Below are 25299 nucleotides of genomic sequence, written 5' to 3'. Positions count from 1 at the left end.
GAAAAATGCCACGAGTTTCTAGAGAAGTAGAAGTATATATGCTTAAATACCCTAAAACCAACATAACTCCCATTGAGAAAGCAGACAGAGTATGATCTGCATATCCAGCAGTTTCATGCTTTCAAAACACATGCAGTAAGAATGAGATCTCTATGCCAGCTATTTTTTCCTCTCAGACAAAATAATTAAGACTATCATTAAAGTTGGATACATTTTTTTCCCTAAAGACCAACTTTGATACATTTTTCAAATGTGTGCATGTACAGGCACGTGCATCTTATGTACAAAGTGGGTTTCCCGCAGACATTGTTTTTCCCAACTCCATCATGATTGAGAAATGTTAGAAAAAGGAGGAAGCTGCACTAGACAGAATTTGCCTCCAGACAGGCTGATGCAACTCCAGAATTACAGCCAGAAAGTGGGTGTTTAAGTTGGGTCTAGGGAAGGCAGAAAAATGTACTCCTCTTCAAGTTACCTATGGGCCAGGGGAATTATGGGGCCATTCCTCTACCCTACTCCTTTCTGATATTATTTTATTTATTTTCTAAAATACAAGGTTCAACTATAAACACATATAAGAGCAATATTGAACCCAAAGATTACTCAGTTTTTACCAGAGTTTGCTTGGCAGGAAACTACGTAGTACCTCTAGCCTTTCTAAGCTGGCCAAATGCCACACGTTAATTTCACGGTTGTAAAACACAGTGATGAGCTGCAACTACTTTCTGAAAACTCAGGTAAAATATAAGGTTAGTGGATAGCTTTTGTATATAGCTTTTGTAGTTTTATGGTAACATAGAATGTCTTGGCTTTCCTTAAGTCCAGGCAACATATAGCTAGAGCCCAGACCTATATATCAAAGCCTATCAATGGAACATCTCAAGTCTAATCAGTGACAATGAGATCTTAGAAATCAAAGCAGATCACCAAAGAGCGTCTAATGCCATAACTAGTATTGAAAGGTCCCTCATTCAATAGTCCCTCTTAAATAGAATCAGAAAATCTAAAGTTCATGAAAATATTCTCCCATCAATCCTTTTCTTTCTCTTCTCTGATGTCTTTGCAATTCAGATACTGACTTGCTGGACGATGTCACTATGAAGATGCGTCTACTGCCAAAATGCAACATATCCAAAAACTGAAGAAAGATTTTGCTACCTCAGTGTATTTAGACCAACTTTTTCTTTCATGCCTGGATTCTTCTACCACTACTCATGCCTCTGATGCTCCTGCATTAGATAAATGCAAATGCAATACTTTTTGTGGACGTTTGGAGAAGCAGTGCGTTGTCCCTTCTAAGGGACAGTGTGGAGATGGACCAAGGAGGCTGTGCAGCACAGAGGTGACACCAAGCAGTGGTAATAGCTGAGACAGAAGTTAACTCCTTCATCATCAGTGAATTTTCATCCATTACAGAACACTAGCTCTGGGAGATAATCAAACTTGTCAGGCATGAAGCTTGTAGATTCCAGCTACCATGGTCACTGAGACTATTTTCCTTTGTTACAGTCAAGTCTTTTAGATAAGACAGCATTTCTAACTGTCCGTATTACTATTACTTTTTCATGATATCCTCCATAGGAACTCCTTCAATCTTCCTGTTAGTTCAACAAGTTGTAAGCACAGCTAAGAAGATGGGAGGTGACAGCGATGTAATTCACTATGCTCTGTTAAGTATTAAGTACAACTTCTGAAAGAAGAAATCAGAAAATAAAGGGGAATGAGAAAACCAAATAGGGCAAAGACTTCCAGAAGCTAACAGAACAAGAATACATTTGTTGTTTTTTCACTGCAAGGAAAAGACTGGTGTGGACTGTGAATAAATCAGAAAGAGGAGGAATATTCTCTAAGTCATGTGTCAGCCCTTTAGAAAGTTTATCCTCTCCAAGATCTTTCTCTCTTATCCTTCTCATCAGCGAAGGAAGCAAGAGTCAAACCACACAAGGGAACATCTTGTTCAGAAAATGCACTCTCATCCATAGGAAACTGACTGAAGAGTTGAACAGCATGAAGTCTTTACCTTCATTCTTTGGGTGAGAGCATTTATTTTCAATCAACAGAGGTTGGACAGGGCACAGCTGGCTTGTAGCAAAGACACACCACTGACTTCCATGTCTGGCACCAATGGCTTTTAGTGTTTCAGGCTGGCACTCTTACAGTACTGTGTGCCCTTGGATGTCCGTGCACAGAAGTTAGAGAATTAAAGAGATAAATGATTATTACAGGAGATCACATATTTTCATTAATGCCTGGTCTCAAGAAAAGATTGAAAGATTAACCATCTCTCCTGAACTCTCCACTCCTCCTTTAAACTCAGATTTTATTTCTAGTCTATTTATATTCTACTTCACTACACTTCCAGTCCTTGTTGTGTGCATGCACGTGTGTGAGCACATGGGGATGTGTTTATTTTCAACATTTCCACAGGCTCCAAGTTTCATACACTAAGAATGGACAGCCTCTGGCGATGATATAAAGGCAATTCTGACATCACCCATAACAATTTGACACATGAAAAGAAGTTAAGAGATGTTTACTATGATACGATGCCTAATTTTGATTTCAGAGAACTATGCAATAAGTAGGTTGTATCAAGTAGATTACTCAGGGGTGCAACAATGGACAGATTGTATACTGTCTCTATAAAGAATAGGACAAAATTATTCCATACTTTCAAGAAAATTGGTACCTTCCACTGACTTTCTGTGCAGAAGATGATTATCTGATAGGAAACTGGAACCCTATGCATACCTGTTATTACCTAGGACAAAAGCTTAATCTTCACTGGCAAATGCTATACAAAGTAAAAACCTTTTTCAGCTTTTAGAACCATCAGGCAGAAAAAGCTGTGATGGATCCCACTGAATTGCAGGAACTATTCTTGCAGCAAGGTGAAACATGAACTATCTTAAATTCTACATAGCAAACAGCAACCATCCTGATCTTCCCCTTGCAACCGATATTGGTGTACCTATTTTGGAACAGCATAACTGCATGCTCTGCTCAGCTGTTCACAATAGCTTTGTAAGCAAGTGTTGCAAGCCCTTATGGCTTTTTTATATGCCTATGTAGCTGCTTTTCTTTCCATTTCCCCTACGATCTGCCAGGTTACAGAAACACTTCCAAGCAGCAGATTCAGAAATAGAAAGAGTTCAAGGCCAGGTTTCACACCTGCAACCTTGCAGCTCTGGGCTGTTCCAGTCCTGAAGACCGATCTCATTATTATAAATTCAAGGCTTCCTCTAACATCCCGGTTTTATGCTCAGTAATTCCAAATAAAGTATATGTTTTTTCACTTGTTTGTTTGGAGCAGGAAGGGACAGGAGGAGAAGGGAGGAAAAATAATACATGGGAGCTGTCTAACCATTACACATCACATTTTACTTCGATTAAGTGACTCAATAGAGCACCACAGTACTTCATGCAAACTAATATATAACTAAAGATACCATATCACTCCTTTTCCCTCAAAAAGAGCTATTTCTATTTGACACTTGCATAGCAGTCACACTTTAGCTTCCCTAGGTCTTTCAGAAAGTAATACTAATTAGCACCAAGTTTTAAAGAGATAAACATCAACATTCATTTTTATTTATTTTAGAATTCTACACTAGAACCTGTTTTCTAAAGAAAAATAAGTAATTTGTTCTTTAGTTTCCAGCAGCAGTAGGAAGCTATTCCAAACATTCAGTATGTCTCCAAGTTCCCGAGTGAAGAGTAGGAGACAAAACCTTAAACAAAAAACAAACAAGCCCCACCACATGACAAACATGTGCTATCTGCCTATGATGAATTTTGACATTGTATGGGAACTGCTGAATCATGGCCTGAACCACTAACTGATCATCTGAGGCGAGCATTGAGTCAGCCACAGGAGCACAGGTGAAGGTAATTCACCTGTGTGACAGGAAGGGGTGGAGTTTGATTCCACCTCTCCTAGACCCCATTTAAGGACTGATCAAAACTAGGAAAGGGTTTCTTTCTGGAAATTGCTCCTTTGGAGTTTTCTACGGTGATCCTAGGTCTCAGGTAAGCATTTTCCTTTATTTCAACTGTTTCTTTTCTATCATGGTAATTTTTCTTACTCTACCATCTGTAAAATACTTTGGCTACCTTAATGTTTAGCATTATTCATTCAGTTAACAATACAGATATCTAGAGAGTAGTCAAAGAGAAAAAGGACAGAGCAGGCACTGTGGCTTAAGGCTTGTATGCTATGGTTTGTTTGGAAAACAAGTTGTTCTGTAGTTGCATGAATTGCCATGCAAAACCTATTTCTTGACTGCAGGTTTGGTTTATACAACCTGCGCTAACTGTCTGGTCATCTGGATGGACTGACTTAGACTTCCTACTTTATGCAGAATATTTCTTGCTGTATTGCTCTTCTGGCCCTGCAAAATAGTTTAATGCTACAAGATTAAGTCATACACGTATTAAGAAAAACCATGAGGGAACCGAAGTGCAACTTTGCATTGCCCTTTAGAAGAAATATAAATAGAACTCTCTTTTGATAAGTACTGATTGTCCAAATGGAAAATACAGGCCTAATGATATTTTGTAAGACCTGCATAAGCATCTTATGGTTTTAGCTAACAGTCTTTCTCTCCATAGAGGAAAAGAGGGAATGCAAAGCTTTTTTGTTTTTGTACATAACTGGGACTGTAAATCAAGGGAGTTTCTACGTTGCTACTTAATTCACTCTAAAACTCATTCAGATATTGAAAGGAAAAAAAGAAGCCATTTCAAAACAAAACCAAGCGAAAGCACCAAAAACAGAAGTGTCCTCAACATAGAGGGCCAGAAACTCTGGAAATTATCCCAGTGTAAATCTCAGAGAAATCTGCATTTTGCTGAAAGAACGCTTGGGAGTAGGCTATGTATGAAAATAGTTCAAAGTTGACCATTAACTGCAGTTCTACTTAGGACACCAAGAAACTGGAAGACATCAGAATGAGAATTTAGTAACTGGCTTACCACTGAGAAAAGAGGCTGAAACAAAAGTAGACAGTATAATCTTGGACTTAAATTTGACTAAAGAAATGAAGGTACTCAGTGAGTACTAAAGTACTCAAGTTGTTTGCAAATATAGAGCATATTTATATTTACATATATAGCATCTAATTGCTAAGTACAAGGCAAATCTATGTCCTATCAGAAGCCAGCTCAGCTTTTTCCGAGAAGTCAAAATAGAGATTTTTATCAAACTTAGTGTGTGTTCCTCTGCTATTATATCCACCAAAATTTATGTCACTTATAGCGCTTTCTGGGTGGCTGCTGCATACAGTTTCTGTGCTGTCAAGAAGCTTCCTGACTGAAAATGTGCTTTTAAAAAGAAAAGTTGGCCTGAACCCTGCATTTCCAATTCAAGCAGTAGATTCTGAAGCCTGTTAACTCTCCGGAGCAGCCGATAGTTAAAGACTTGTTTCCGCTTTTCTAACAATTTCCTGGTTTGCATAACAATCCTAAGAGAAACACACTCAAGGAGTTTTCCAGCACAGAGAGATATTTGTCTCTAACTTGCTTCTAGTTTCAAGGCACAGAAAATCTTTGTATATGATTACAATAATTTTAGAGGTGTATTTCTCAACGAATATATTTACAGTTAAATACGTATTCACAACTTGGTTTAAAACAAGATTATGATAATTTTGTCCTATCCAGGAAATACAAAACACTGGCTTATGCCTGGTGCTTAACTCATGCCATTGTGAATAAAGAGGGAAGGGGTTTAATGTTTAATTTCCTGTTAAAAACACACACAGGATAAAATCTTCCAAAGAGCAGTTATAAAACACGCATTTGTTAGCCAAGAAACTAGGTAAATATGGAACGAAGCCCAGGCTTACTTTTATTCCTTTCTCCCATGTCCTAAGAACCAAGTAACTGAAGGCCACAGCACATATTTGGAGGCACTGAGCAACTATATTTTAATCAGTCTAGCTGATTTACAAACCGTTTAACCAATCCATTGGGGCAGTTTCTCAGGCAATACAGTGATGCAGTTGGGCTCAAGGTACTGCACTGGATTTGTACTGTGCACCTGCCAAACACAAGTTGTCCAGTCTCCTGACTACCTTCCTGACAGAGCTACCTGGCTAACACACATCTGCATCAGGACGTAGTCTGGACCTGTCTACAGCCAGTTTCAAGCTACAACGTATTGACAACACTGCTACTTTTGGTAGTAGCTGTAGACATTGCAGAGAATATTTTTAGAAGTCAAAAACTGAAAAATTATTTTCAGATCCCATGAAACTCTGCGCTGTATGTCCTGGAACTGTGACTTCAGCTGCAGCAATTTAGCCTTCATCGTAGTTCTATCATGAGTAATGGCTCACTAGGTTATTCGTTATTCTGCAGCTCACCACAGGTCCCAGACTAGTACCAAATTTCTGCGTAACAATTACAGTCTCTCAAAAATTCTATCTCTTCTCTTTGTTCAGATACCTGAATTAGGAAGAAAATGCCCACATTTAGGAGAAACTGAATGTTTAGCACATAGTTTTCAACAGTAACGCTGTGTTTTTGAATCTTACAATAAACATCAACTAGTTTCTGTCTGTGTGTTAGGGCCAAGTCAGGTCCTCGGTGCACTTTTTGAGGTAATGAATTAGAGATGCATTGAGGTACTTCTTGTGATACATTGTGCTTCATATTCAAAATTAGATGTAAACAACTCTGACTATTCAATTCTCCATTTGTTTTGCTTTATTTTCAATAGGGGATGAGTTTATTGTTGCAGATCCAGCTCAAGAGCTTTCTTAGCTCTGATAGCGTTTTATTCCAATTAATGCAGCTTAAGCTTTTGAAGCAGATGCACTTAAAATACTTATTAGTCAATACATTTAGTTTCATATTTGATGTACTGAAACTCACAGGGATTACATATCTCTAGTGGAATTAATCTGAGGGCAGGCATGCTGAATTTCTTGCAGACTCTTTATAAATCTTTATAAAGGCTTTGAGACTTTAAGTTGTCCTGAGTTTATTTCTATAACTTGTATTTACAGCTGTTACAGGTATGTGCACTCTTTCCTTCAGAAATTAATTACTGTTGGTCACTGATTTGATGTCAGTTCATTGGTGAATCTTGTACTATCATATGATAACTGGACTTCATGCTCTGATGTAATGATTTTCCACATGAAAAGATAATTGACTAATGACTTTAGTAGAGGTAAAGGGAATAGGGTAGAGACAATCTGTAACACTAGATGAGTGCTGACTTGCCTCCTTGATACTGTATGTACCCCCAAGCAACAAAATTTCAGGAAAATGATTACTTTTCTGGCCAACAGTCAGAATATATAAGAAGTTGAATACTCTGTGTTGCTATACGCTGCTATTGCAAAAGTGCATGCAGAAACAAGGCTCTTTCTTTAGCTTTTCAACAGCCAGCTACGTTTACAAGTATTTACTGCTAGTAACATCACAGTATTCAAGATTCAAGTGAAGGAGTATACTTCCCTAGTGCAGTAGTGACCTGAGACTTTAATCCAGTTGAATTTAATGGTAGAGTGCATTAGCCGTTCTCATAAAACATTTGCTTTAATTTTAGTTCTCCCTCCATTTATCTTATGGCTGTGTAATCTTCAGTAGAGAGGTCAAAGAGATTTCCCCCAAAGAAACAGGAGTTTCTGCTTCTTCAGAATCAGAAAGCATATTTAGTTCAGTTCATCCTACTTTTAAACGTATGTCACAATACACTTGTCTGTACTTTGCTTTCTCTGAGCAAATGTTCCAAAGCAATTAAGCAAGCGAGTATGCGCATGCACACAAGTATACAAATGAGACAGGAAATGAAAAACCTATTGAGGACAGAATGCACACTAACATCAATCTGCTGCAAAGACTGAAAGTTTTAATAACATCTTACCATCATCCAGCTCAAGACAAAGATTGTACACAGCCAGAGGCCTCTTAATACGTTGCCCTTGTCTTCTGGATTGCCTTGGTGGGGCATTTGGAGGAGATACTGACGTAGAGATTGACTCAGGAAAGGTAACATCAGGCAGGGTTTTGAAAATCTGCAATCAAGATCACAAAGGGTGTTAATTATTTATCCCCAAAAGCAACCAGCCTAATGTAACTGTAAGCCATTATCAAACAACCTTTGGTTTGGATTTCATTCAAAGCAGGCATAAGCCAAAAATCCACTCCTTCAAGTTTAAGAGTAGGCCATGGGTCCTTAGCGTATTTTAAGTAAATAAATAAATAGGTACACAATGGAAACATGCAAGAGCACTGCCTACGCTTTAACCAAGCTACAAACCAATTAAGCCAAAGGTAATATGTGTGTGAACATGCTTGCCATCTATGATGGGAGGAGAAGCTAAAGAGAGATGAGTCAACCTCCCAAAAGTTTTCAAGTTTCAGCTAGGGCCTAATGTTGCTGGAATACCTATTTTAATTTTCCAAGCTTACAATGTCACTATAATATCTGTCAGATTATTTATATGTATCTATATCTATCTATCTATATATTTAAAATATCCTAGAAGAGAGTGAAGGGAAAATTCTGAGGGGTGGGATTTTTAATGAGAGATACCATAGTAACATACCATGTCAGAACTTTTTTGGTCAACTATTATATATTGAGTCACATTTATATTAAATGATGATATGCACAAAGACGCATATAGAAAGGATTGCAATCGTTATCCCCATTTTATCCTTTGAGTCATGGCTATTAGCATATCACCATTCCATACTAAATACCGTGCTACTTCTCTCTGGGTTAACCGGTAATGTCAATCTGCTTGAACTGATAGTAATTTAACTGACATAAGCAAGGCATAATCTAGTGATGTTGATTTACTTCTAGAATATTATCAGGATGTCAATGTACACTGTAACAGCCACCTTTTACAACTGATCATGGCAGATTCCCATGAACAAATTAGCTCAATTTTTCTAATCAAATACAAGCCACTGATAAAGCACAAACCTGTACAAAAGAAGCCCTGTGTCTGTTGAGCACCTTACACCAATGCAACATGGTAATATAACAAGGTGCAATGTAATAATATGCACTGTTCTTTCACCATGCAATTTTTAAAAGTCAGGTATCCATATAGGGAATATTATAAAGAGTAGGCTTGTAATGAATCTTCAAAGAAGAAGCTTTTTACGAAGCAGAAATCCATGTCGATATGGCAGATAACACATTTTTGTGTTATTACAGCACATCTCTGATACAGTGTGAAGTTAAAACCTGGCCAGGCTACTCTGTGCGTAAGCAAAATGCCATAATTATCTTGTGGTAAGGCAGTCAAGACATCATGTCAAAATAATAAGAAATTCCATATGCTAGGCCTGTTAATCCCGAATATTACACACGTAGGAAGGAAATGACCCAGGAACACACAGATACACTGCCTTATAATGACTTAATGATCACTCTCACACTGGCAAAACAATCATGGTTTCATTCTGATAACTGTGGAAGAAGGATCAGATCACCAAAACTGGGCAGCAGGAAGCTCCAGTGGAAATATTACCATCCTTCCCAACAGGAGCATGTTGTTCTGGAGGGAAAGGTAAAATGATGAAATTTGAACCCCAGTCTAATTCTAAGAAAACTGGAAAAACTTGCTCTGTTGGTAAGCACACAATATGAGAGAGAACCAAAATAATGCAACAACATATCTACAAACAAAATATTTATTAAGAAGAAAAGATGCTAGCCCAACCTGGTTCTCCCCTGCACAGACAGCATGGCTCTCAGACAGTGACAAAGCTCTAATTGTGTTTAGAGTGTTAAAGTCATTTTTAAGACATGATTCAATTTAAAATAATGTAATCTAGCATGCACCTACATGGCATTTGGCTAGTGGTACCACACTGCCCCCTTATGTGGAAACACGAGACTAGACTGAGCCATTTTAGGGATGAATATTTGCTTCTGAAAAATTCAGAAGCACCAGAAACTTGAAATGCCATCTTTTCCCTGGACTAAATGTTGAGTCTGGACTCTCTGGCAAATAGCTCTCTGCCAAGAGGTTGCAGCAGATTGTTTACTATGTCACATCTCCCAGCTGTGTTTATTTGCACTGCCTTAACCACGTATCTCTACTGAAATTAATGAGGGTGAGAAGAACCAGCATTCCAGAGTGCTTCACAAGAGATGAGCTTTCTTAAATGCATTTAGGTGACTTGTATAGCTTGCAGTTAATTTCTTAAGTAGCTCGCAAATATTTGCTTCAAGTAAAGCTACTAGCAAGAGTCAAAAAAGCAAAACACAATTAAGACAACTGTAAAGCTGATCTTTACTTAATAAGTAAAGCAATATGGCAGTGAATTGGAGGCAGATGATGAACCCAAGCATATTCCTAACTGTTAGTAGTTCTGTGATGTGGAGGGAAAAAAAAAAAGGTTTTGTTGTGCTTATAGGGAAAAAAAAAAACCTTACAAAACCAAAAGCTGCAGGCTTGTTATTTCTCCTATGTCCCACTTCAAAGAGTAGTACACCATTCGGCACATGCTAGCTACTAACTTTGCAACAGTACTTGTGCCAGGTATCAGGAGCTCCTTAGAATACTTACCCATCTTCTACTAACATAAAATTTAATGGCACTGAGTCTTCTCTTTCCCTGCCAGGAGCTTCTCAGAAGCTTGTTCTTCCTCTTCTGAGAAAGGCTTACAATTCCCAGATCCTTCCTGAAATGGTCATAGCTAAAAGTTGGGTGATGTGAAAGAGCACTATCAGTATATCACCTCTACTGCTAATACTTTGAGCTTGCCAGCAGCAGAGTTGTGCATCAGTGTTTCCAGCAGCAATGCTCGATGTAACCCAGTGCTATTCAGAACTGTGCATGCTAAGTTCCCTTTCCATATACAGGCACTCAAATGGGCATCACTCCTCACTCTGCTCTCAATTTCCTGGCATGACAGACTGTTAGGGAAGTTTCAGCTCTGGGCTGAATTCAGCAAGTGAGGTACTGTTTTACAGATGGCCTGGTTTTGTCCTGGTGCTACCTGCTCTCTTGAACTCGGTGAGACCAGGGCAAACACACACACTCCATTCTTATGCTCACTCATTCCACTGGACACAATGCCATTAGCTCCAGCACTTTGCTTCTGCTCATCTTCACTACCTGTCTCCGTGAAGAATAAAGGGGTCCCTGAAAGTGGTATTAAGATACAAAATAGGGAAAGCAGACTTGACTATCTGCAAAGCAAACTGAAATCTCCAAGTAGCGTGAGCTGCCCTTTAGGTTTCCATTGCAAACAAATAAAAGCCCCTACCACCACCACTAGAAAGATCATCACCATTTGTTGTGGTTTTGGGGTTTTTTTGTTTGCTTTTATTTATATAAAAGAATTAGGAAACATGCTCACATTTTTCACTAAAGTTTTGGGATCATTATTGCCCTTTTCAAGGTGCTCATTGTTTGAACTCATACCTGCTTTGTTATTTTCTATTTACCTTTTCAGTAGGAAAATAAAATCTAGTACCACTTATCCATAATTAGAGCTGCATTTTCAGCAGCAGACATCTCTCCCTGCTGTAGACCCAAAGCTACGGACTGTATAACAGTTTTGCAAAAGTAAGCATGTGAAAGCCAAGTGGAAGGTCCATCCGTGTCCTAAGATCTGCACAGACAGCATTCAGCTTCTCTTTCTTGCTTTAAATTTTCTTTCACTTAAATAGACAAGTGCTTTAATGGATGTTTTCTACTGCTCAGACAGAAGCACTGCAATGTTTCACTGAGAATGGGGAGATGGAAGCATGCTTTAGCTCAGTTGTGGGGAGAAAAGTTGGGTTTTGTTCATTTTAATTCAAATTTGCTCCCAGATTTATTAATTATTTAAATGCTATTTAAGTATAAGTATTTCACAGTGAATCAAAGATACTCGCTGTGAGAGATTGCTATCTGTGCACAGAAGAGAAAATTCAGTTTTGCATACAATCAATTATCAACATAAGCCAAAAATGCTACTAACATTTCAGCGTTTTGATCTGCTTGCACAACAGTATGGGAACATATCTAAGTTTCAGAATATCTTTTTGCACTGCAAACCGTGGTTATCAGATGCATCACAAGGGAACTGCACATATCCAACAGGGCAGAAATCCGCCCATAGGAGGAACGGGCCTGTAGCACGCTATGCAATGGAAGATTCGTTTGCTACTTCAAATAAAGCCTCCTTTCAAGTGAAAAATAAAAATAAAATCAGATCCACCATCCACTACAGCTTGGGTTGCAGAAGTTAGTACAGCTTACACAAAGATAAGAACAAAATCTGATCTTCGATTTACCTCATTCAAGAAGCAATAAAAATGTACTAAACCAGAATCAAAGGTTAAGGACTTTAGTCACATACAGCGTTACAGAGTTGTTGTGACAGGGGTCAAACAGCACTAGATTTATAGAATATGATTTACCTACAATTTGGTTCTTAAAAGCATTAGCATCTTGCTCTTCAACTACTTGAGGCAGTTAAGTAAAACAATTTACATATGGGAGAACAATACCATGCAGCACTCAAAGTGCACAGAAACAGAACAAAAAAATTATCCATCAACAAATCTGACTGTTAGCCACTCCTGTCCCAATCAGCTCATTACTTTAAATAGTTGTTTAGGTTTGGTCTTATATGAAAAGTGGAATTTAAAAGACACACAGTGAGTTAAGTGGTAGATCAATCTTCAAGCTGGCAGTGTAGAAGTTACAACAAAAAAAAGATGAGACACTCGTTAAGGTACTTAAAAAACAGTGGCATGTTCGACCTATTTTGCTCTATGCAGTTGTATATAATGGATACTTCACACGGCTAAATAAGCCATCTTGTATATGTCCTGCTAATAACAGCCCTCTCTACAGCAGTGAGCCCTAGACCATCCCTACATGCAACCATTCCAGTTCCAAAACCCATGTCCCACAAAGTCTGGGGAAGTATTTCTTGAGAGTAATGAGCCAAATTCAACATACTATAGCACTGTATTCCACCAGCAGATCCATGTGGCAGCAGCCCAAGGAATTTTGCCAGATTCCTCTTGATCTGCAATAACAGTGTTGGCCTCTAGATCCTGAGCTTTTGCTCGAGCTGATTTTAGAAATTCAAAAACCCCATGGCTAGGAATATCTAACTAGGCCTATTCCATAAGTTTCTGACTATGCGTATAGCTGTACATAGAAATGTAGATCAGATTCTGCTGCTATGAGAGAATACTGATCTATTCTTTCTGGTCTCAAGCAGAACTAATGAATTTCAGTACATTTGCCAGGAATCACTTTAGGAAAAGACCCAGACATCAGGTCATCTCTGTCTGCTTTGTATCACTGGGGTAATTAAAATTTCTTCTAAAAATCAGTGGGAGGCAAACAGCAAAGACAGAGTGAGATGAAAAAGAGGGGAAAAAAATGGAAGCTTACTAATAGAGCTAATGAGGATAAACTTATAAAAATCATTAATAGTTTAAAGTTGTGTGGCAATTTTCCTGCAAGACAAATCCCCTGTTCACTCATAACAGCTGCTATGCAGAACATAAATCTATTTTCTTTGAATGCAGGAAAAAAATCAGAATTCTAGAAGTTGCTCTGATGCAAAAGGAGGCTAGAAAAAGCAAAGTTTCTTTTGAATACTTTGAAATTTAGCTTCCCTATTAAAATTCATCTCCTTTACAGCACTCATATTTTTAGAGGAAAGTATTTTTCCAGACAAGAACACCAGTACAGGTTTTTATCTGGTAATTTCCATTCAGCACTTGATTTGTAGTTGGTAAATAAAAGAAACAGACACATTAACTGATGTTTACTGAACAATATAAAGATGCCACCTCGGCAACATACACTGCTCTGCCCTCAGACATATTATGGCTGTTGTACTCCTCACATTTCCATGATAATTGGCAATATACATTGTATGTTGATCTGAGAATATTTTATGAATTAGTAGCTACAGGATAGGGCAAGAGAAACTTAACACCACCACGCTCTTTTCTTCACTTAGCTTTTTTTCAATGTAACGTGAACCCAATTCAGGTTTATATATTCAACAATGAAATCCATATTTAGTAAGATATACAGTCCTACAGGTTCTTTTTGTTTTTGAAGGGATTACAAGAGGTAATCTGAGCTACTAAAAATTAAGTTTATTCATAATATACTTTAGGAAATACAGGATTATATCTCAACTGATTGCATCAATTCTAAGAGTTGAATAAAATTTCTAAATTGAGACATAATTGAAATACATACATACTAAAATTAAAAGTTTATTTTTTACATTTAAATTTATTAAAAAGTGTTAGATCAACCTGTTTCATTTTTGGTTTCAGTCAGCTTCATCCGTTTCTCCCGGTTCTCAAACACAAGTCAATAAATATAAAAATGTATGCACTAGAAATTATTGACATTTACATAGAATCTTCGTTCAGTATGTACAGAATGAAGCTTATTATTTTTCAAAATCACATTAAATATTTTTGAAAATACAAAATTCAATAAAAATATTTAACAACTTGATTAGAAGCTTTGAGTAATTTACCTTCCCAAGGTTATCACTGCGTCCAATTTAATACAGACATGCCTGCCTTGAAGTAAATATCCCAACTTTTGTGCTTTATCAGCCATACACTGTACAATATAATCAACTGTGCATTGTCTTCTATGAAGCTGCAAAGGACACAGACTTCCTGAAGCTTTGGATTTTGAGGCTTGAATTTCACTTCAAACCACAAGACACCTTTATACAGTATTCAGTGTCATCGTATTTGGAAAAAAAAATAAACTCAGACAGAGTGTTGAGAGAAGCTTGAAGTTAAAAGTCTAGAGGGTCACCTACCAGAAAGTACCAATAATTTTCTTGAAGTTGCTTGGTGCACTCCAGTTATACAGTGCAACAGAGTATGCAGCTTGAAAAGGAGTAAAAGTCAAAAAGTAAAAAGCAGGAAACATTTCTGGTCAAGAGAAAAGACAACTCACAAAGCTCTAAAATAGAGAACAAAAAAGAAAACAACAACCTAACGTGGCATTTTCTTCACTACAAAGATACCGTTTGCTGAGACAATCTGCTTAGCAGCTTGGTTACCTATAACCAAATGAAACATTTGTTTTAGGGATCTGTGGACACCAAAAGTCTCAATCTTTTACTAATAGTGGAGTGTCTTCTGTTTGGACTCTTAACAAAAGGATCTTGTGCTCCAGAGAAATTGCAGACTAACAGAGTGACAGAAGAACTGAGGGAAGTTTGGGGTACATCTGATGTGTATACATACAGACTCCAACAGCCACTCAGGCAGTCTGACTGCCCTGAATGCTTTAATTCACATTGGAGCTTTAGTGAAGAAACTAAATATAGCCTATAAAACATGACATTGTAGTCTGGAGGACAGATGTGAAAGGATGAAAAAGAAAAAAATAAATAAAACTATACCAAGGTTATAAACATGTGTCCTTTGGTCGCTTGTAAATTATGAATTTGTCGACTCAGCCTTTCTAAAAGTAGCGTTCCTCGTACAACAATTGCAGCATCCACTGTATCACGTCTCCCCACCTTTTAACAATTCATGAGAAGCATGCTCCTGATAGCCGCCCATTCGCTACTGTCATTTTATTCATTGAAGGGCTGAAGGAAATGACAGAGGTAACAATACACTGAACTTGATATACCTATGTATTTGTCCACCGCAGCGGCAGAAACAGAATGTGCACCTTCTCTTCTATACTCATCTACTGTAACTGTCACCAAGGAGAGTATTTTAAATAGTCCCTGCTTATTACAGCTACACATTCTAGCTTTTGTGTATTTCATTTAGTTACAGGAAATACCAGAGGGAAAAAAAAAAAAAAACAAATACCCAAACAAACAAACAAACAAACAAAAACCAACAACAAACAAAAGCCTTTAAAGGAAAAGACTAAATACTCAAACCAATTATCTGGCTTTCTAAAACATAACATACCCAGTTACTTAGTGAAAAATAATATAGAATGTGAATATTTGTATATATTTGCTATTGCTAAGAGCATGAGCTGTCTTGAGAAATTCAATGTGGCACTTACAAACCTAAGCCAAGAGTTAGCAAAAGCAACAACCATAGCCACATGGCCAAACACACAAACATGATCTCTACTTTCTTTGTGAAAGATGAAAAAATGAAAAATACAAATAAGTATATATGGTAAAATGCAGTTTTCTCCAAATTTTATATACAGTATAAACGGTATAAATGCTTATCAATAATAAAAACTTGTATTTAACCCCGTACTACAGTGACACTTTACAAAGTATCAGAATGAAATGTCAAGCTATCTGGAAATGACACAGTTCCAACTGTACCACACAGCCCTGTCATTATTTGTTAAATAATAACCCTGTTGCCATGACAAGGATCTATGTCTTCTTTAAACTGTACAGATTTTCCTTGTCTTTGTTCTTATTAAAAAGCTTTTTTTTTATATCTTACGTTATGACCATAATGTCTTTGGAGGCAAAGAAAATATTCTTTGCTGGTATGTCTAGCACCCACTACAATGAAGTACTGACACTTCCTTAGTGTAAATGGAATGCATACAAACATATTGGAAATAAACATCAGCTGCCTGTCATATCTTGTTTGTTCAAAACTCTGTTAAATAGATTGAAATACACTAATCCCTTCAGTATGGCAAAAGTTTACCAGAATTCTGAAGAGCACATACCAAAACACTAGGGTATACTGCACTCTTTTCCACTGTTCTGTCATTAGCAATGATCAGGCAGCATGCTACTTGGATCAATGTATCTGTCATTCTTTATTTACTAGTTAAAGCTTAAGTTACAAACATAAACGTAGTTTTGATACAGTCTTTTCACTATGCACAAACTACGTTAAGACTTAGCAAACAGTCTTTAAACAAAACAAGGATTTTCAGTCAATTTTCACTTCACATGTGGATCTCATACAGAAGGGCTTTCCATGGACTAAAGAAAGGGTTTGAAGATTTTGCCCACTCTCTATAGTGGAATGAAAGAGCTGCTGTCACTTCCACACAAAAATATGAAGAAGTTCTTTGCTGTGCCTGCTGCTTCTACTGCTTTAGAATCAGAGAATTATTAAAGCACACATTTGCTACAGGAACAGCTTCAAGGACACTACTTAAGAGTTACATGCCTGAAGATAAGCACACAGTGAATACCTTCCCAAACTAAGGCTAATGCTGTTTCCTTGCAAATTCTGCTTTACTGGAGATTACTTGCTTTTTTTTTTTTCCCCTCAAGTCAAATGTTTGTTGACTTGGGAAAGATTCAGCTTAGATAGGTTTTGAATTTCTACACCACAACAAACTACCACAATTACAGTGTACTGCCTCTTGGTCTTCTGTTGCAGCCAATGGCAAATGTACCTGAGATGAGCACTGAGTCAGCCACGGGAGCACGGGTGAAGACAATTCACCTGTGTGACTGGAAGGGGTGGAGTCTGGCTCCACCTCTCCTAAACTCCATTTAAGGGCTGACCACAAACAATGAAGGATCTTATTCTGGAGATTGCCCTTTTAGAGTTTTCCATGGTGAGCCTAGGTCATGGGTGAGCATTTGTTCCCTTTATTTTGATCATTTCTTTTCCATCTTTTCTTTTTAACTCTGTTATCTATAAAATGTCTTGGTTATGTTATTTGGCATGATTAATCCTGTTAACCTCACACCTTGCAGCAAAGCAATGCAAAAAAGCTGAGAGTCCTCTATGGTATTTCTCATACGCTCAGTTACCATCCTTCCAAAGGCCATGCTTTAGTGTGAAAATGTAGTCTTAGTTTGGAGGATGGTAGTGCTGTTATGCCCTGAAGGCTCTTAAACTTTTACCTGTAACACAATCACTTTAAACATGCAATGGCTGCATTGTGGAGACACACAGACACATTTGAGTGCTGCTTCCTGTTCTCACATGAACATCTGACTTCACTCGCTTTCATTTCTCCTATCTGATGAACACTGTAAGTATTATGTAGTGTAATACATTTTAAGACTAAGAATTTTCCAAATATTACTGAACGTAGTTGATGTTGGCTTCAGTAACTTTTCTCCTATTTAATTTAAAAAGAAAACTATAGAAGGGCCTATTTAAACTAAATACATATATGTAATTGTTTCCTTAAAAAATATATATCTCTCTACAACTGTTTTAAACAAAACTTAACAGTAAAATGAAAAGATTTTGTCTAATGTATGTAGAACTTTTACCATTTCTACAGATATGAAGTATATTTGTATTGGAAGCATAGAGTTTTTAAAAACTAACATCTTTCAGTTAATGTACCTGTAAGTTGTTAGAATTTAAATACCAACACAAAAAGATATTATGCTTTACTGTGTCTATTCCCTTTCAGAGTACTCTGGTTTTCCAGTCTCCTTTAACAGACCTGACAAGACCCCTCTTTTCTTTTTTTTCGAATTTACTTTCACTGCAATTTCCATCTTCATTCTGTTTTTGCTATCTTGGTGTTTGTTCTCAGTATTCTTTCCACCCCCATACACTAGTTTACATATTCCAGTCCCACTGAGATTTTTTTTATTCCAATCTCCTCCCTCATCTTCTTTCATTTTGTTATTGCTTTTTTTTTTCCTTAAAACAATGTTCAGGGAATTGAGAAACCAGAATCGCTCGTATTACCACTGAGGCATCTCTCAATGGCAAGTAAATAACCTTTCTGAATAGTGACATTCATTCCAGCGAGATATGAAAATATTACAATGAACAGCAAGAACATGTGCATGCTATTCAGGCAGTTATGAAGCTTACTGCTACTCTTCCTTACTGCAAGTCAGAAAGCAAGACCAGAAGACCTGAGAAGACCAAGTTTTTCAGTCTGTGAAACCCTTGGCAAGAAAGACTAATTTATTCCCTTGAAATTAATTTTAGAGAAGAGAGGAAGAGAAAGTGAAAGATGTTTTCATTCAAATTGACTATCACGATTCATCGCGGGATTACCTAAAGACCAAAGATTGTTCCAGGTGTTGTACAAACACAGCTGCAGTAATCCTGAGTTATTAACTCAGTGAAAATCAAGGGCAAGTTTAGCTTCAAAGTAAAATGAGCATTATGATGAGACTCAAACATTTACTTCTTGCTTTTTTTAGTGAATGGAAGGGCATAGGTCACAGAAATCAATTTTTAAAAAGGCCAGACAGATATGGCAAAGAAGAGGACAAGACAGCCAAATATGCATTTACACTGACATTAAGTACCTGCAAATCAAAGGCGATCAAGAGTTTGTATACCCAGTCAACAAAAAACATTACAATTCCTAGCGAGACAGTACATTCAATATCAAAGCTGAACATGCTTCTACTTTGTCTGGCATATCTGTCTGGCCTCCCCCTGTGGCTATATGGCAGATGCAAGCAAGACAATTCTTAAGTCTGATTCTTCTCTGAACCAGTCTGTTTTCCACCCCTGGTGATTCTGAGCATCCTGGATAAAATATCAGCTTGAAACTCTATTTTGCCTTTTCTTTTACAGTAGAAATGTAGCTCATCTTCAGCCTGGAGACTGAGGAATACTTGACCAAGACAAGTTTTATCCACAATTGACAAGACAAAGAGCTAAACAATTAATTCCTTAATGCTCTTCTGTTCTCCTTGCAGTCTTAATAACTGTGTAACTCTAGTACCCCTCAAGTGATACATCTGCTGCACAGCCTTGTGTCCAGCATTGATGTCTCAGAACTCTTCAGACTTTGCTGAACATCCTGTCCACAGTCTACTATAATTGGTGCACAGCCATGGTTTGGAAGAAAGTACACAGACTTTGTTTAAAGTGAAAATTGTACTAACTGGTTTCTAGCTAGCAGGAAAAGAGCTTACAAAAAAAAAAAGCTTATGCACTAAGCAAGATATTCTTATCTCAGGGCAAATCTCCATATCCAGGTTCCCATATATAATCTGCATTGAAGTTCTCTAATTAGGACTCTAAGGGTGGTGATAGTGCAGTGACTGCAACAGGATTTCAAAGCCAATAACATAATCATGTCTTCTCCCAAAAATGACATAAAGAGTTTCTTCAGTAAAGCTGTAAGGAGAGCAAGACAAGATTTTGTTTGAGAAACTATGACCGTTTTCAATGCTTGGCTCGCCAAGTTTACTGTATTTAAATGGTAAATAACAATGGCTATTGCTTCTATGGTTCGGAAGGTTTTTAACCATTTCATTCCCCGCAGGGTAAGAGAGATGTTCTCTGCAGTGTGCCAGACACATAAATAACATAGATATGAAGCTTGAAGTGTTGCTTTAAGTTTCTGTCAGTGTGCCTCCATCTTGACTCCATCACATTTCGATAGATCCAGACTTGGCTTGTATTAGTAGATGCTGCTAAAAATACCCTGACAGCCCAGAAGAAAAGCTGCACCCCAGGCCGCATCAAAAGAAGCACAGTCAGGAGGTGGAGGGAGGTGATCCTGCCTCTCTACTCTACACTGGTGTATGGGAACTGTTGAATCATGGCCTGAACTGCTGATTGATCACCCGAGGTGAGCACTGAGTCAGCTGCAGGAGAGCACAGGTGAAGGCAATTCATCTGTGTGATAGAAAGGGTGGAGTCCGACTCTCCCTGTTCTAGACCCCATTTAAGAGCTGACCACCACTGGGGAAGGGATCTCTTTCTGGAGATTGCTCTTTTGGAGTTTCCTACTGTGAGCCTGGGACACAGGTGAGCATTCCATCTCTTTTGGATTATTCCCTTTCACTGCAATAATCTTTCTCATTATACATCCCGGCTATCATACTATTTGAACTGCTTATTCTGTTAACTATATATCTATTAATGTTACACTGGCAAGATTTCACCTGGAGTACAGGAGAATCCTTGGCCCAGTAGAGACACAGATCTGTTGGAGTGCATCCATAGGACAGCTGTAAAAATGACCCAAGGGAGGGTGAGAGAGCTGGGGCTGTTCAGTCTGGAGAAGTAAAGTCTTTGGAGATACCTGGAAGTGGCCTTTCAGTATCTAAATGGAGATTATAAGAAGGCGACTTTCTTTAGCAGGGTCGGTTGTGCGACAGGACAAAGGGAAACGGTTTCAAGATGGGAGATTTATACTGGATATAAGAAAATAGGTTTTTACAATGTGGATGGAGAGTTAATGGAGCAGGCTGCTCAGAGACGTGGTGGTTGCCTCATACCTGGAGGCGATCAAGGTCATGGGCTGGATGGGGCTCTGACCAGCTTTATCTAGCTGTAGGTGTCCCTGTTCATTGCAGGAGAGCTGGATTAGGTTACCTTTAAAGGTCTCTTCCAAATTGAACAATTCTGTGAAAATTATGGGAATGGTAGCTGATGAGATGTTATAAAGTATCTAACTTACAGTTGGTGATTTTTCCCAGAGTTCTTGAAAAATGTTAAAGCAAACAAAAGCGTAATGTAAAATGCTTAGACAGACTGAAATGAATAAAAAATTCAAAATAACAGATTGTCAAAAACTCTGTTTGCTGATAACAGTATTTCCTTGGTCAATCCTAAAACAAGAAGACTTGCTTTTTAAAGGCAGTTTCTTCAATTTGGCTATACATTTCTCAAAATTTTTTAGAATACGACGCGCCTTTGCTTTAAGATATAAATACATGAAGGATAAATACAGAGAGGTCACACCTGGGGCCTCCTTTCCTCTTGGAAGCTGGTCTAGTGTGAGAGAGAAGTTGCTGTAGGTAGACCACTGATGTCAAGTTTACTGTTACAGTGAAAAGACAGAAATCTCTTCCAGAAAAGTTTAGCCTTCCAGCTATAAAGAGGACAAGAAGACAAGGAGTTATGCAAAATGATGCAGTATCATTTTGATGCATTTTCAGTTCTTTTCTTCTTCACTTCTCCACATTTTCAGAGGAGCCACAAAGGCCAGCACAACTAATGTTTCAAATGTCAGACTGATCTCCAGTTTCTAAGGGGACGTGATGGAGTAGGCATACCAATAGGCTGGTGCTAATCGGTAACTAAATCCTGCTTCCATATGCCACTAAAAACCTTGGATCTGCTCACTTTCTCTTTGCTTTTTCTTAATTTGTGTGGTCACTGTAGTAGCTACAAAATTATTAGCTTACTGCACCATTTAGCTTCATATATAATGTTAAAAAGAGCTTACGCCCCCTGGAGTATTTCTCTTGTAGGACTTCAGCCACATCTGCTGCTGATTCATTTCCCAACAGAAAATAACTGTATCTGCTCAAGGTGTGTATGTGGGCAGCATCACACCCTAAGTCAACTAAGCCAACAAAACACATCGTGTAGATAAAGATATGCCAAAAGAAGTTTTGCCTAGCCTGTACCATGCAGAGAGGTGGCACCACTGTATTGTAAGAAAATCTTATGACAGATGTTATTTCAAGTCGTTAAGACTTGACATAGGCAGCCAAATTCAACACGCTTAACCTTTAAAAGAAATAATGATTTCACTGCTCAGAGTGCTTCAGAGAGAAAGAAAAGCAGTTGCTTGAGTTTTTCCATAGCACTTAATTCTACATTTTGTTTGGTTTTTTTAGTAAGAATGATGGGGATACTGCGTATCTACCCGGCTCAGAGGATCTCAAATCTTAATCATCCAGTTCCAGAAATCAGCTTACTCACAGAAGGACTTCTGAAGGAACACCCAAACAAGGAGACACTAGTAAAAGATTTCTTTATTTATTCTGAATTCCAGGGCACAAATTGCATAGATATATTCTGGACCATATTTTGTAGAGATTAGACACCTCACAAACTGGCAGCTGCAATAGCAGCACTAATTTCTATTTTCAGTATTACCTCAAATACAAAGGCTTAAAATAACACATACTCAGCTGAAAACAAAAGAAATGTTAATACCTGGTTCCCTTATAATGGTTTTTACCCCCAGAATTCACCGTACTGTAAAATCTTCTTTTACTGTCTAAACTCAAAACACAGAACAATTCAGTGAACCCTCGGTCAAAGTTTTTAAAGTAAGAGCTAAAAACTGAGCCTGGGTTTCCTCTTATCCAGTCTTTTATCACTTCTCACAAATAATACGTACACAAATGAGATAATGAAAATCTGTTTGCATAATACAAACACAGAAGCACAATGACTGACAAGAAATATGCTTTCAGAAAAGTCAGTTCATCTATGAACCAGAATATTTATGGAGTATAAATTGCCAAAAGCTTACAGTACACAGGATATTCTTTAGAGTTAACTTGTAACGATTATTTTAACTCCGTGCTAAACATTAAGCCAAACACAATTTTAAGCACTGTTCAGAAATACAGAGATGAATTGAAACTTACCTTCTCATGGTTTTCTATAAGGATTTCAACAACGATGTTCTGAAATTTCAGGTCCATGATGGCTGCTACCGTTTCTTCTTGAGGCCTCATTAAGGTTGGTCCAAATACTACCCCTAGATTTGCTACAGTCATTAGATTCTTCTTGGCATGCTTTGAAACGCTTTCAGAAAAGAATTGAAGGAAAAAACAGGAAATAAGTTATGAAAAATTTCCATTACTGTTGGAATCTGCAGTCTACTTTACAAATGAAAACATTATATTTCCTTAATCCATGTTTTAGAAGCTTGTTTTCTGCAAAACTTCTTCAAATAAAGTCAAACTCAATACTGGAAAACAGAAAAGCCATTCTTCCTCTGGCGTATTAAAAACAAAAGCAGCCTCTTTCTGAACTTAAATATATAAAATGCACTTAGCCTTGGACTAGGGCAAGTGTGAAACCAACTTAAATTTGCTAACAGATCTCCACTATTCATTTTGCCAGAATTTGCAAAGAGAACGTATAATGTTCACCTTCTCACTTCAGTCAAACCCTCAACTGCTGGCAGGTCTGCTAAAGTAAATACTTATATGGCTTCATTAACGGATTAGATTTCTGCCTTTCCCGCCAAAATATACTCAGCATGAGTCAAACGTCTTGTCTGCTTTTTCACATTTGGTTCTTGGTATTGTGTATGACAGCATTGAGATGGGTTTCAGCTCTAGCCACGCTAACTGGGCTCTTTGCAGTTAAAGAAAGATAAGGACAAGGGTTCTGACAAGGCAGGGAAGCAGGTCATAGTACTTACTTTGCTAAATGTTTCACCAAAATGTCCAGCATCTCTTTGTTCTTTTCTGGGAGTTTATGGACCAAGAAGTGAACAGCATTAACTCGAGACTCAGGACTCCCGCTTTCTATGGGACATAGAAACAAATAAGTGTCTCAAAACAAACACACAAACAAAACAGAAAAACAAAGCTGCTTCCACCCCTGCATAAAAACATATTGCATGCGCTTTACTTCAACTTACACGTGCTACTTTGTATTTTAGCATTCTGATTGCCCTCATCATAAGAATTCCGTTTTGTTGGTACTTAGAAACTAATAGTACTCTATCTATGATACCGTGCATTAGAAGCTGCATAAGACACTTGCAGAAGATTAATTTACTAAGAAAGACAAAACTAATTACCTCTGAAGAAACAGAAGAATAGTCATGCAAAAAATAATTAAAAAAAAAACAACCCTCAGTGAGATTACTGCAATAAAGGGTCCTCAATCAAGAAAGCAACAATAAATTAAGGGCCTTTTAATTTTTGTTCTGTAGAGTTAAACAACTTTTGCTTCTAGGTTTCGCTAGTACACAGATGAAAATAAGAATCTGTAATAAGTGGAAACAAACCATCTTCCCACTTGTCAAGGTCATACTAAATTATAAAATTACATCTGGACAGTGGCTTGTGAGAAGGGTGGAGGCACTTCTCTTGCATAAAGAATACTTAGTATAAGGTATAAAAACAGAAAAATTTAGCACCTACTGAGAATGCAAGAAGTTTTGACTGCTCATCAGGTCCCATTCAAATCTAACGCAATGTTAATTGCTAATGTGTATTTCATATATAAAATACCCAAAATATTTCCTCTGTGCATATTGCTGAAGATTTTTGTACCATTATTCTTTGCACGTTGCTATTCATTTTAGGCATGCTTTTCTATTCTTTTGCAGTGAACATCCCTGCATAAATTTCAAGATAAAAGATTACCAAAACACAAAATGTTTAGCTCTTGTTTGGCTATTCAAAGTTGAGACAGCCATAAAACTTAAACCTTTTTAAAACAAGAATACTTTATATACATGTGAAAACAGAAGCCCTAATTAAAGCATAGCTGAGCAACTTAATCCCAAGATGCAGTCAAAGCTTATGTAATTACAATCTATTGTAATGCATATAAAGAATGGAAAACTGAATGAACCTTTCTATCTTGGCTTTTTTTTTTAATATATATAGAACAGTTGCAGAGAAAAGGATATTTCTTTCTTTTCTTGTTGGTCCATTGTTGCTTTTTTTTTTTTAGGAAACAACACTGAATACCTATTTTTAACT

The 25299-nt window shown here is 37.5% G+C and overlaps 1 protein-coding gene across 2 annotated transcripts in view; it reads right to left on the bottom strand.

Annotated features, from left to right (window-relative positions):
• The window catches only part of ARHGAP10 (Rho GTPase activating protein 10), a 123365-nt gene that overhangs the window by 25698 nt on the left and 72368 nt on the right, over window positions 1–25299 (bottom strand). For both annotated transcript variants that reach the window (XM_065736379.1, XM_065736380.1), the window contains 3 exons: window positions 24003–24108; window positions 23218–23377; window positions 7877–8027 (listed from right to left, as the gene is read on the bottom strand). In XM_065736379.1, coding sequence (XP_065592451.1) covers window positions 7877–8027; window positions 23218–23377; window positions 24003–24108 — 417 coding nt within the window. The remainder of the gene's footprint in view (window positions 1–7876; window positions 8028–23217; window positions 23378–24002; window positions 24109–25299) is intronic.

Source organism: Cyrtonyx montezumae, unplaced genomic scaffold (genome assembly GCF_038088225.1).
Source record: "Cyrtonyx montezumae isolate F1298 unplaced genomic scaffold, pur_monq_1.0 scaffold_2, whole genome shotgun sequence".
NCBI classification, from domain to species: Eukaryota; Metazoa; Chordata; class Aves; order Galliformes; family Odontophoridae; genus Cyrtonyx; species Cyrtonyx montezumae.
This window is presented reverse-complemented; position numbering and strand designations above follow the sequence as displayed.